We start from the raw sequence: 13,828 nt of genomic DNA, 5'->3' as shown, positions 1-13,828 counted from the left end.
TACATCATCTGAAAGCTGAATAAATGAGCGTTCCATTGATGTATGGTTTGTTAGTATAGGACAATATTTGGCTGAGATACAACTCTTTGAAAATCTGGAATCTGAGGGTGCAAAAAAATCTAAATATTGAGAAAATCATCTTTAAAGTTGTCCAAATGAAGTTCTTAGCAATGCATATTACTAATCAAAAATTAAGTTTTAATATATTTACGGTAGGAAATTTACAAAATATCTTCATGGAACATGATCTTTACTTAATATCCTAATGATTTTTGGCATAAAAGAAAAATCTATAATTTTGACCCATACAGTGTATTTTTGGCTATTGCTACAAATATCCCCCAGCGACTTAAGACTGCTTTTGTGCTCCAGGGTCACAGATGAGTTTGACTCTGATGCTGATGGAGGAGCAGTGCGTCAGCTGCTTGTTAACTTCCTACTTAGGAGACTCTCCTTTAATCAGATTTGCTGTAAGTCCATCAGTTTGCAAAGCTTTGAGAACCTCACCTCACTGTCATTTTCAGTTACTGGCTTCAGCCAGCTGCACTGGCCTCTTGATGGGTTGAATTAACAGCCGTCAATGTCTTTAAAGAAGCAATGAACTAGAGCTGAAATGACTAGAATGCAGCCAGAGCTGTGGCTGATGACGCTGTCCCTCTCTGAGGTCAGTGGCCAGAGAAATGGGCTATTTCAGGAGTAAGTGGATTAGATGGTAAATCTTGAGGGAGTCTGAAATAGCCGCTTTATATTCACTCTTTGATGTGAGCACAGAACAGCAGTACTAACTCTACCTTCAGTCAGACACTTACTGCTTGAAAATGACCAGGATGTACAGCCGATCTGGATGGATCCATAAGCTTTGCACAGTGAAGAAGAGCGTGCATCTTAAAGGAAGACAAAATAAATGATATATCGACAAGTTATCAAATCAGCTGTGGATTCAATGCATTGAAGAGAGTACAGTTGACTCTAGCTGTGTTTGGGTGAGTAATAATCGCAACTCATTCTCTGGAATCAATGGTGAGTAAAGAAATTAACATGATGGTCGCTAAAGACTTTTTAATGGATGTCTGAGAAACAAGTGAAATAATGGTGAATTAATGAAAAATGCAAATATCTTTTGTTGACCAGGATGTACAGCCGATCTGGATGGATCCATAAGCTTTGCACAGTGAAGAAGAGCGTGCATCTTGAAGACAAAATAAATGCTATATCGACAAGTTATCAAATCAGCTGTGGATTCAATGCATTGAAGAGAGTACAGTTGATTTTCTCTAGCTGTGTTTGGGTGAGTAATAATCGCAACTCATTCTCTGGAATCAATGGTGAGTAAAGAAATTAACAGGATGGTCGCTAAAGACTTTTTAATGGATGTCTGAGAAACAAGTGAAATAATGGTGAATTAATGAAAAATGCAAATATCTTTTGCATGAAGACAAGTTATATCCTTATAGCTTTGAATTGCTGGAGCTCCATGGGTGTCACATTTCACTCCAAAACAAAACTCTATTTTGCGTAAAGAATGAAACCTGACTTTGCATTTTGACATTGTGACAATTAAGCACACTACCAACCCATATTGTAGTTGCTGTTTAACGTTTGAGGGGCAAATTAAAGGTAATATTAATGAACAGTTTATATATTGTTTTTGCATTATTTGAACTGGGGAGAAACTGTACTTGTACTCATCAAAAAATTAAGCAGCACAACTGTTTTCAACAATGATTATAATAAGAAATATGTCTTAAGCATCACTGAAGACTGAAGTAATGATGCTGAAAATTCAGCTTATTGTTTTTACTGTATTTCCAATCAAATAAATGCAGTTATTGGTGAGCATTAGTGACATCTTTAAAAAAAAAAAATAATAATAATCTTACTGAAAACTTTGCTTTTCCCCTTTGACATCTGCAGTGCTAATTAATTTATCATGTGCCCAAATAGATATTGCCATGGAGGAAGGAGTATCATGGACTTTGGTAAGGAATGGCAAAAACTAATGAATAAATTGATGTAATAGTCAAATAATAACCATCAGAACGATGTTTTGTCCTCTTGCCACTTTTAAAGACATTTTGAGTTGCTAATGTACTCAGTAAAGCAACCAGGATTTCCATGTCTACTTGAGATCTAGATGGCAGAACTGAGCCAGTCTCATCAACTGAGCAGATTCTTAAAGGAGTTCATTTCAGACAGTCTTCTGTAAGAGCGAGTGATCACTCTGCTGATTTTATAAATAGATGATGTCTGTTTGTTTTTTAAAGTGACAGGTTCCAGCGTTCCCAGAGCAAAATACACAATGGTTCGAGAGGCGCTGTGTCATGTGATCCCCTACCGTATGCAGTGCTCCATGGGATGTGGTGGGCAGAACTGCAAGTACGAGGATCCTTCACACTGGAGTGAAGACAATCAGGCCATCAGAGGAATTTACTCGTCTTGGTACACTGCGTGCACTTACACCTGTTTACTTAAACATGGCCTTTACCAAATAAAGGTTAAGCCTTTGGCAGTCTTATGAACCGAAGCTTCTCTGTATGTTGAGTTCTCCCAGCACATCAAAATAACGTTCATTTTTCTTTTATCAAACAGAGTTACAAAAATAACGAGTTTCTTTCCCAAAAATTATTCCTCTACAGAAAGTCAGCCGATCATCAAAGGCTTGCGCTTATTTGATTTTGCATGCCAAAAAAATTTAAAACAAATCAGTAAATCCAAGTTTTATGCAATAACAGCATGTATGAATGGATTATTCCAACTCATGGTTCCTCTGTTTTTTTTTAGGATCACTGACAATCTGCTGGCCATGGCCCGCCCTTCCACCAAAATCAATGAAAAATTTGACGTAATAGACCAGTTTTTGAGGTAAAACTGATGATCGTGCATAAACGTGCCTTTAGAAAACTGGTTCTGGAGTATGTGTTTGGTACACTTTTATGATTTGCTGTTTCGTCGTGTTAAGATGTGGTTTGAAGACCGTCATTAACCTCCAGTGCCCTGGCGAACATGCCAGCTGTGGAAACCCACTGGATCCCGAGAGTGGCTTTTCTTACCGACCGGAGACATTCATGGAGGCTGGCAGTGAGTGACTTGCTTTTTGTACATTGTCTGATTCTGCCAAACTTTTAGATTTCAGTGCGTTTTTCTGTGTAATGTGACAATAAGAAGTTAAAGACGTAAAGAATCTTCTTAACACATTAAGTAAAAACATAGCAGTGGTTGTTTTTATATGATTAAGTTGTAAAGGTACTCTTGTTGCTTTATTTTAGTATATTTCTACAACTTTAGATGGAATGACTATGGTGTGGCGTCTCTCACATCCATCTTGGATATGGTGAAAGTCATGTCTTTTGCCATCCAAGAAGGCAAGATGGCTGTTCACTGTCACGCAGGGCTTGGCAGAACAGGTACAGTACGTTTAAAATACAGTATATTTATAATTGAATAAAAATACATATTTTTTGGGTGATGTGGCTTATAGGTTGCTGGTTTGATCCCCAGAAGCAGACATAAGCTATTATTATTGTGTCCTCGAGCAGCACACTTAACCCCAAGTTACTCCAGAGGGATTGTGTCAGTAATAATGCTGCCGTAAGTCGCTTTAGTCAAAAGCATCTGCATAAGCACTACTCATGCAGTGAGCACAAGCTTCTAAAAATGTGTTTATTTTAGGGTTTGTCATAGCTATAGCCTTATGGACAGCACTCCAGGTGACTCAAGTACAAGTCCCGGCTCATAGTCCTTTTCCATTTACACAGACTCATTTAGCCAAAGCTTTTACATTAAAGAATTATAAATTTTTTCAATTCATACATTCCTAGGGAATCGAACCCATGATTATGGCATGTTTGCCCAGGGCCGGATTAACACACGGCACTACCAGGCACGTGCCCAGGGCACTAGCCCAGAGAGGGGCCCAGCCGAATTACCGCCGCCCCCAAAACATGATTTCAACTGAGGGGGGCCTTCAAATCGGTCCGTGCCCGGGGCACCGCCGTATCATAATCCTGCCCTGCTAATGCCATACTCTACTGTTCTAGCTACAGGAAGGCTTTCCTGATCCCTGTCTCTCCCTGAATGTCCTCTCAAATAAAGACAAAAAAGCCCTATTAAATAGTTTTTCAATCTTGTAGTAACCTACACTTAAATTTTTGCAACCGAACTGCAACATTACAAGATGTACGCTAGTTGGATACTAACTCTTTTTACTTGTTGATGTCATAGGTGTGTTGCTGGCCTGTTTCTTGTTGTTCACCACACAGATGACAGCAGACCAAGCCATTCTGTTAGTTCGAAGCAAACGACCTAACTCTATCCAGACTAGAGGACAGCTCCAGTGTGTCAGGCAATTTGCTCAGTTCCTGGTTCCGCTAAGGAACGTGTTTGCTAACGCTGAGCCCAGAGCGCCGCCTGTTACTCTTTCACAATACTTGATACGCCAGAAACATATACTGCACGGATACGAGGCTCGGAAGTTGAGATACGTGCCAAAGCTCGTCCCTCTCATCTGCAGACTCCTACTGGACATCGCAGAGAATCACCAGGTTATCGAGGAGGACGTTGTCGAGGTTCCTGACGTCACACATGTGGTAGAGAAGATGATTAATGAAAATTCAATATATCAGTTAAACAGAGAGATATTGGAAAATGGGACGACTATGATGAGGCCGCGTCTTCCAGGTCTACCCAGAGCCAATAGAAGCAACACACAACCTCTTTACTATGTCCGTAAGAGCCTTAGCTACAGCGAGTCTGACCTCCAGAGGTTAGCAGCGTCTTTAAACCTCTCGGATAACCCTCTCGGGGTTTTAGCCAGCATCCACTCAACTACCATCAATGATCAGCTGGGAGCTTTCAGCTGTGTTTCCCAGAACTACGTCATTCCTTCTCTGGGGGCTTGCAAGGACAATCCCATCTACAGCTCAACCAGCAATATATGGGAGCTGAAAACTCTTATGGACCAGACAGAAGGATCTCCACTGCTCAAAACCAGGATGACGGTCCTGCAGCGAAGCCAATCTCTAGGCGTTTCAGATGAGAAAAGCACCACAAGCATCTCCCAAATACTGTCTTACTGGAGGAAAGACTGCAAGCACAGTTCTGACCCTGACGAGACTCAACATAATGAAAAAGAGCATTCGGAGGTGCCCTTCATCACTGTCCAGTCCGAGCTGTCTCTGGAGTCCCGTCGCCTCCTGGTGGCTCAATCCCTTGCGGTAGACCTCGAGAAGGAGGGAGAGAAGGTGCAAATTCAGAAGGTGTCTACTTGGCAGGTAGATGCATGTACTGATTTACTAAGACAGGTGTGCAGAACTGCAGAGTTTAGTTCCAACACATATACCATGTAGTTTTCGAATAAGCCTGAAGGACTTGATTAGCTGGATCAGGTGTGTTCAGTTAGGGTTGAAGCTAAACTCTGCAGGGGCCATCCAGGAACTGAGTTCTGCAGCCCTGTACTAAGAAGTATTAAAGTTAAGGGCAGGGATTGGCCACAGTCCTGCAGGGTTTACTTCAATCCCTAATCAAACATACCTGAAAAAATCCAACCAAACTGTTAAGGAGTGCTTAAAAATAATAGGACCGAAGCTGCCCATCCCTGGTGTAGGATTTGTTTGAGGAGCAGAGGTGTCTTTAGGAGCCTTTTTCAGAACTTGCACACCTCCAGACATGAGTGTCCATCTTTAGCAGGATGAGTTCTGTGGCTGCATAGTTTTTAGGATATCTGCTCTATGATTTACTTTATATCCCATCAGATTTGGAGAGTTGATCTTGTGGTCCTCTTGACCTGAATCTAGGTTTTGGTGTATGGTCTTAGACAAGACTGCAGACTATTTCCATTGTACTTCAGGAGACGATTACAAGTTGCCACTGTATCTTCACTGTTTTAGAGAGATTGCATGGCTGAAAGACTTTTTATTTGTTCTTAGTTCATTGTTTTAAATATAGTTTAAATGAGTTCCAAAGAAAAGTTGGGAGAGAAGAAAAGTCAGCACCTGAAGAGGCGTATGTAAGTCCTAGGGGGTACTTCAGGCTTGGGTCGAGTTCAACAGCAAGCCAAACCTCTTCATTAAAGATTACATGAACATGTGAACTTGTGAAATGCCACTATTAAGTCAGCATATTCTCTGTTTCAGTTCATTAAAATTCCTAGCCTGGTTGTTAAACCAACAGGTCAGGGGATTATGTGGTCTTCTGTTGGCAACTCTGCATCCAAGTACTTACAATGAGTTTTAGCATGTAGCGTCTTATTCTGCCTTCCTCCAATTCATCCTCATAGTCCCACTGAAGACTGGCAGCTCTGCATGATGGACCTAATTGACCTATCAGTAAGCCCCACCCACCTTAGTTACTGTTGCTCACTCGGACAAACAAACGGATTTGGTCCGTAAGAGCCTTAGCTACAGCGAGTCTCACCTCCAGAGGTTAGCAGCGTCTTTAAACCTCTCGGATAACCCTCTCGGGGTTTTAGCCAGCATCCACTCAACTACCATCAATGATCAGCTGGGAGCTTTCAGCTGTGTTTCCCAGAACTACGTCATTCCTTCTCTGGGGGCTTGCAAGGACAATCCCATCTACAGCTCAACCAGCAATATATGGGAGCTGAAAACTCTTATGGACCAGACAGAAGGATCTCCACTGCTCAAAACCAGGAGGCAGTCGGTCCTGCAGCGAAGCCAATCTCTAGGCGTTTCAGATGAGAAAAGCACCACAAGCATCTCCCAAATACTGTCTTACTGGAGGAAAGACTGCAAGCACAGTTCTGACCCTGACGAGACTCAACATAATGAAAAAGAGCATTCGGAGGTGCCCTTCATCACTGTCCAGTCCGAGCTGTCTCTGGAGTCCCGTCGCCTCCTGGTGGCTCAATCCCTTGCGGTAGACCTCGAGAAGGAGGGAGAGAAGGTGCAAATTCAGAAGGTGTCTACTTGGCAGGTAGATGCATGTACTGATTTACTAAGACAGGTGTGCAGAACTGCAGAGTTTAGTTCCAACACATATACCATGTAGTTTTCGAATAAGCCTGAAGGACTTGATTAGCTGGATCAGGTGTGTTCAGTTAGGGTTGAAGCTAAACTCTGCAGGGGCCATCCAGGAACTGAGTTCTGCAGCCCTGTACTAAGAAGTATTAAAGTTAAGGGCAGGGATTGGCCACAGTCCTGCAGGGTTTACTTCAATCCCTAATCAAACATACCTGAAAAAATCCAACCAAACTGTTAAGGAGTGCTTAAAAATAATAGGACCGAAGCTGCCCATCCCTGGTGTAGGATTTGTTTGAGGAGCAGAGGTGTCTTTAGGAGCCTTTTTCAGAACTTGCACACCTCCAGACATGAGTGTCCATCTTTAGCAGGATGAGTTCTGTGGCTGCATAGTTTTTAGGATATCTGCTCTATGATTTACTTTATATCCCATCAGATTTGGAGAGTTGATCTTGTGGTCCTCTTGACCTGAATCTAGGTTTTGGTGTATGGTCTTAGACAAGACTGCAGACTATTTCCATTGTACTTCAGGAGACGATTACAAGTTGCCACTGTATCTTCACTGTTTTAGAGAGATTGCATGGCTGAAAGACTTTTTATTTGTTCTTAGTTCATTGTTTTAAATATAGTTTAAATGAGTTCCAAAGAAAAGTTGGGAGAGAAGAAAAGTCAGCACCTGAAGAGGCGTATGTAAGTCCTAGGGGGTACTTCAGGCTTGGGTCGAGTTCAACAGCAAGCCAAACCTCTTCATTAAAGATTACATGAACATGTGAACTTGTGAAATGCCACTATTAAGTCAGCATATTCTCTGTTTCAGTTCATTAAAATTCCTAGCCTGGTTGTTAAACCAACAGGTCAGGGGATTATGTGGTCTTCTGTTGGCAACTCTGCATCCAAGTACTTACAATGAGTTTTAGCATGTAGCGTCTTATTCTGCCTTCCTCCAATTCATCCTCATAGTCCCACTGAAGACTGGCAGCTCTGCATGATGGACCTAATTGACCTATCAGCCCCACCCTTAGTTACTGTTGCTCACTCGGACAAACAAACGGATTTGCTAACTGTCTTACAATGACAGCTGTCAGTGTGAAAACCTTGTCCCAAGATGTTTTTGATCAGTAGCGAACCGTGACCCTTGAGCCTAGGCCCCCTCCCCCTACCCTTGTCGGGGGAAAAAACTACCAGCCTAGCTTACGGTGTCCTCTTCTAAAAGTAATCTTTGACCATTCCACCTCTGAAACAAGAGGCTATCCAGCCTTAAGGCGGTGCACACTGGACGACATGTGCAGCCCTGCACCGCGCCGCACCACGTCTTTAAAATTCCCACACATTGTTTTCCATGACTGTATGCACACCGGCGGCGACTGTCCGCGGCTCCCGACTCCGGGCACAGTTCATAATCCTGCCGCGCCTCAGTGCCACTCACATCATTTTCCATTAAATGACATTATATTTGTCCCAAATTATTGTTAATTTACATAATGACTTCATCCTAGGTTGGAAGATTGTGTATTGTGCATTTTTTAGCAAAATGTTTGTCTTTCTGTGGGTCTAATAAATTCCGTGATTCATTGTGCTATAGATCGCAATTTCTCATCCCGTTTGCTGACGCGACGCGGTCAGTGTGTGATACGTGTTGCACCACTGTGCTTCTCGTCCGATGTGCGACCGCAACAAAACAGCACAGCGAGAGTGACTGATATTACCAAAATAAAACAGCTAAATTTAAGTCAAATGCAAATCCTCATTACAAATATCTGCACTTCAGCGGGCAAAACGTACAGACACTCCCTCCCATCACACAAAACCAACAAATGTAATGTGTTTAAGACAACACATCAGGACAGCGCTGACACAAAACAAATAGCAACAGACACTTCATGACAAACAGTGTTTATAATAAATAATATTATTATTGGCTCAGAGGCCTAGTAAATGTCCTCACTTAGGTTATGTGCGGCTTCCATCGTGACGTGAATAATGGCTAGTTAGTTTATCAGCGTATATATATTTTTTCCGAGAGATCCCCACAGCGGGCGGAACTTGTCATAAAGTTAGTGATAACAAGGCCCGCCCATTTAGAGGAAAGATATGATTGGTCAATTTTTCTGTCATTCGAAATTACTCCCCCATTGATTTACTATTGCGTGTCCCTCTGTAATTTCACAGCTGGACCTCCAATCACAGAGCCGCAGACGCTAGGCGGAAACATTCAAATATGGAGAAAATGGGCGGTGTTCATAAGTCCATTCATTGAATACGCAGATTTGAAGAGGTTTTTTTTCACAGCAGAAGTTGTATATATTTTATATAGATGATGTTTGTCAAATTATGAATTGTTTAAATAAAATTAGTAATAATTATTTTTTATTAAAACTATATTTTAAAACATTTATTTAGAAATTGTAAATATTGTTTTTACAATAAGTTGAGGGCCTAGAGGGTCCTGTCAGTTCCCCCAATGTCTTTGATATATTTTGGACACAGAAGGATCACCATTCAAGTGGGACTTAAATATGCCATGGAGGGAAAACATTTATTTAGAAATTGTAAATATTGTTTTTACAATAAGTTGAGGGCCTAGAGGGTCCTGACAGTTCCCCCAATGTCTTTGATATATTTTGGACACAGAAGGATCACCATTCAAGTGGGACTTAAATATGCCATGGAGGGATATATGTGACCCTGGAGCACAAAAGCAGTCTTAAGTCGCTGGGGTATATTTGTAGCAATAGCCAACAATACATTGTATGGGTCAAAATGATACATTTTTCTTTTATGCCAAAAAATCATTAGGAGGGTTTACAGATCACAATGCAAGCGGGAGAAGCCTCATGTTACGGTCACGATTGCAGATTACAACATCCAGGATTCATTCACCGCAGGGTTGGATTAAATTAATTTACATTTAACCCGTTTAATATGGAGAGGCACTGAAATGTAGAGCTTTGTTTTTGACCTACACTGTACATGACGTGAGAAGTATTTATGTTGGTACGTTATATGGACACACTAACTTTAACGTTAGCTGGTTTTAGCCGGAGATACATTGCAGCACAAGATGACCGAGTTAGTCTTAGTCTTATATGGCTAATCTCTTCACATCATATAGAACATATGGCCTAAACTTTCTGAATGAAAGATTAGTAAACTTGTTCATTCTCCTCTGCAGGCAGATCTTAATCGTCAAGGTGCGTGGGAGCGACTGTGTTTGGAAAAAGACCCATTTATTCTGTCTGGAATCATGTGGTCCTGGCTGGAGCAGCTCAAAGAGCCAATCATCTCAGCTCATGATGTTCACACACTAACAGAGACCAGTCAGGACCCCCAAACTGTGCTCAACTGCCTAGATAGGGTAAGATTTAAATAGCAGATCTGTTCTTTTAAAATGTATTAACTTTAGATTAGTATGGATCAATATGACTAACGAGAGACATTTCATGCGTACATTTTAATTATTTTCCATGATGTGAATCCATTCTTATTACCATCCTCAGGCTTCAAGAGAAACAGTGATGTGTATTCTGGACTGCTTTGCTCATGTATTAACAATACCCGAGGAAGTCGAGAGCACTTTCCTGGAGCGAGCGACAAAAGCTTTCACAAAGGTACTGTGTCATTCTGAGATGCCCTGAAATGGTCACATGCATACTTTTATTTATTTTGGTGCTCTCTTTAGATGAAAAACACAGATGGTGGGAAGAGTGTCCACAAAATCATGAACGGGATCTTGAAGATTGCTCTGCATCATTTGAGGTCGGCTGTCATGAATGAGTTTGAGGTCTAACACGTGTGACATTAACTAGCTGAACATCTTAATTACAAAGAGAATTTGTTTATTTACATCTTTGTCCAACATCAAAGACTAACTCTACACATCTGCTGCAGCAGTTTCTTTAGTTGTTTCTCAGGTCTTGGTTCTGGTGAGGAATCCAACATGTGATTTAGCCCACAGATAGACTAATTATAATTGTCCCATTTGTAGAAGTTGGAAAATGCGTTTTACATGGTAAATTATTTGATGTAAAAGAAATACCATACACTGTATACTATGAGCCATTGTGCTAATACTTGAAAAGCATTGCAACTGAAACCTCTCATTTTTGTACCATGTTTGTACAGTTATTTGTAATAAAATAATTAGATTGCACACAACTAGAAATTAAATCTTCTGAGATTAGCTTTATTGCAAAGAGGAAAAGTTATAGTCATATTATAGTTATATATTTTATGCAAACAATCCCACAATTCCTTCTAACCTTTTTGATATCTATGTAAAAATATTAGTTCTAATGTTTTAATTGTCTCATTAATGTAACAGCATCTCCGGCTATACATGGATCTGGGCTGCGTTTCTCAAAAGCATCGTAAGTTGATCGTAGAGACCATTGGTGGCAATGGGTCTACGATCTACTTAGGCTTACGATGCTTTTGGGAAACACAGCCCTGGTCAGTAAGTATAAAAGATCTGAATACATCTGGTGATTATGTGGTCAGAAATCAAAGGTATAAGCCTTCAGAACATCGTTCCCATCCACTGACTCCACAGAGCCCACAATACTCGAATAATCACAGGCAACGTTGGTGAATCCTCTGGAAATACATATATACAAAAAAAGTTAATTTACCCATCAAAACATGGTGCATGTAAAAATCACCTGACAGTGTGAGCGATAATGCTGTACCTGGACCTTGTGAAGGAGCCTCCGAGCAAATGATACTGGCTTTCAAGTGTAAGTCCATGCTCTGGATCATTTCTCCAGGTCAGTATTCTGAGAGACAGGTCACGAGATGCTGTCACCACCCTAAAACTGTCCTGCAAGATAGCACAATTCATTTTATAAGTCAAACTATTCACAGGGAGAGCTTTGAAATGTATTGGTCAAACAGCTTACCACACAAAGAGCAGTGATTGGCTGTAAATGGTCTTCAAAACTAGCAACAAGTTCTCCTTTAAATGTGTAGACCTTCAGATGGTTTCCATCTGTAACTAGAAGAGCGCTGCTCCCTCTCGCCTCGAGAATGACGTCCGAACGATGGCTTAGCGCTACCTGAAAAGAGGCGACTTGCTGAGCTAAAATGGGAAGGCATGACATACTGTATCAGTAGAGATTATTGCATTGTAATACTTTTATTTGTAATTTGTAGGTGTGAACGAAAATATTAACAAAAATAAGAAAGCAACACATTTTTAAGGCCAACCTTGTGTTTCCTTTTTGTATTTGGATTCCTTCATGGTCAGGTCAAAGACCGAGAGTGTGTTGTAGTTGAAGCGGCCGTCAGAATGGATGACTGCGAGCCGTGCGGGTTGAGACGGCAGAAACAAAGCGGCACAACAGCCAGTGACTGGCAGACTATGACACAGACGGTCCTCATCTTCAGCAGGGAAACACACACTGTCACTGTAGAAAACCTCCCCAAAAACACACCAATGACATTCAGTTCAAAATATACCAAACTTTCAAATGAGATGTCTACAATGCTATTATAGTTATAAAAAATGTGATGCAGGGATGACAGATTATTGTAGGCCCAGAGATGAGTTAGCATTTTAGCATTTCGACCTGAACTCAATGTGTTTTTTGAATGTATTTTTGGTCATGAAGTCGTTTGAGAGACTGGTGTTGGCTTATCTGAAGGACATCACTGGACCCCCTGCAGTTTGTTTACCGAGCAAACAGATCTGTGGATGATGCAGTCAACATGGGATTGCATTATATCCTACAACATCTAGACAAACCAGGGACTTATGTGAGGATCCTGTTTGTGGACTTCAGTTCTGCTTTCAGTACAATCATCCCAGCACTCCTCCAGACCAAACTAACCCAGCTCTCTGTTCCTAGCTCTATCCGCCGATTAGGCATGTAACGATTCACTCAACTCACGATTTGATTCACGGGTTTGATTTCACGATTCGATTTTCTCACGATTTTTCTTTGAACAAAATGAGATTGAAGACATTATACAGTAAATGAAAAGGTGTCGTTTTATTAGGCTATTGCTGCATGTTTCTTTTTGAAATTGAAATATAACAAAACTAAATTTTAATTTTAAAACAAACCCCAAAATCAACCAATGCATTTTAATCATGATCCAAACAAAGATACAGAATGAATAGTTTTTAATCCAAATTAGACTGTATACTAGGGCTGTGCAATATTGAAGAAATATGCGATAACTCATTAAATAATGCGATATTCGATATGCGATACGATAATGCTTAAAGTGCCACATGCTCAGATGAAACAGTTTTACTCAGCTGTTGCTGAGTTAGTTCTGTGAACTTCTATAACTATCTTGTGTCCTATATATGGTTATTTGTATGTATGTATGTACCAAGAGTTCCTGTAAAACCACAACAAATTCCTTGTGTTTGCGCACACTTAAGTGGTGAATAAAGCTCATTCTGATTCTGATTCTAATAAGAAAGCACCCCTACAACAACTTCTGAACGTGAACGGTAGTGTTTTACTCTAGCATTACATAAAAATGTAATTTTAACATTAGTGTAATTATTTTAACATGAGTTTAGGAACTGAATAATAAAAAGAAAAAATACAACACTGCTTAGTATTTACTCTATGAATTCAATATGCACTGATTCTTATTTAAGCTACAAAAGTTATTTAGGTAAGAGCAGTGAGTGATTTTCTCTTTGTCTTTTGTTCATGGCCCCAAATATTGCAAGCTCTAGCGATATGCATATTGCGATATATACATTTGCAATATTTCGATAATTTCGATATATTGCACAGCCCTACTGTATACTTTGAAATTTGAAGCAAAAACAGAATGGTCTGACTTTAGTTTTGTGAAACTATGCTACATAAAACATATCTGAAGGAAACAGCAGA

At 40.5% G+C, this 13,828-nt stretch overlaps 2 protein-coding genes across 6 annotated transcripts in view; one reads left to right on the top strand and one right to left on the bottom strand.

Annotated features, from left to right (window-relative positions):
* Positions 1 to 344: 344 nt before the first annotated feature.
* Positions 345 to 10,773, top strand: ptpdc1b (protein tyrosine phosphatase domain containing 1b). 5 transcript variants are annotated; one of them, XM_016481267.1, is made up of 11 exons: positions 345 to 957; positions 1,256 to 1,288; positions 1,945 to 1,979; positions 2,265 to 2,439; positions 2,782 to 2,862; positions 2,960 to 3,078; positions 3,267 to 3,404; positions 4,222 to 5,270; positions 10,147 to 10,329; positions 10,472 to 10,582; positions 10,654 to 10,773. In XM_016481267.1, exons 3-11 carry the CDS (start codon positions 1,970 to 1,972, stop codon positions 10,759 to 10,761), a joined length of 1,974 nt encoding a protein of 657 aa, XP_016336753.1. In that variant the 5' UTR covers positions 345 to 957; positions 1,256 to 1,288; positions 1,945 to 1,969; the 3' UTR covers positions 10,762 to 10,773. The 5 variants fall into 5 exon arrangements, with proteins under 5 accessions (XP_016336753.1, XP_016336754.1, XP_016336752.1 ...); XM_016481268.1 differs by lacking the exons at positions 345 to 957; positions 1,256 to 1,288 and adding an exon at positions 976 to 983; XM_016481266.1 differs by lacking the exon at positions 345 to 957 and having other exon boundaries at positions 1,139 to 1,288.
* Positions 10,774 to 11,455: 682 nt separating this feature from the next.
* Positions 11,456 to 13,828, bottom strand: part of fbxw12 (F-box and WD repeat domain containing 12) — an 11,132-nt gene continuing 8,759 nt past the window's right edge. Inside the window, exons 7-10 of the mRNA XM_016481271.1 lie at positions 12,177 to 12,387; positions 11,870 to 12,048; positions 11,660 to 11,790; positions 11,456 to 11,567 (exon numbers count right to left, since the gene is read on the bottom strand). Coding sequence (XP_016336757.1) covers positions 11,468 to 11,567; positions 11,660 to 11,790; positions 11,870 to 12,048; positions 12,177 to 12,387 — 621 coding nt within the window. The 3' untranslated portion in view covers positions 11,456 to 11,467. The remainder of the gene's footprint in view (positions 11,568 to 11,659; positions 11,791 to 11,869; positions 12,049 to 12,176; positions 12,388 to 13,828) is intronic.

Source organism: Sinocyclocheilus anshuiensis, unplaced genomic scaffold, assembly GCF_001515605.1.
Source record: "Sinocyclocheilus anshuiensis isolate Anshui unplaced genomic scaffold, SAMN03320099.WGS_v1.1 scaffold429, whole genome shotgun sequence".
NCBI lineage: Eukaryota > Metazoa > Chordata > Actinopteri > Cypriniformes > Cyprinidae > Sinocyclocheilus > Sinocyclocheilus anshuiensis.
Note: the sequence above shows the minus strand (reverse complement) of the source record. Positions and strands in the feature narration are given on the sequence as shown.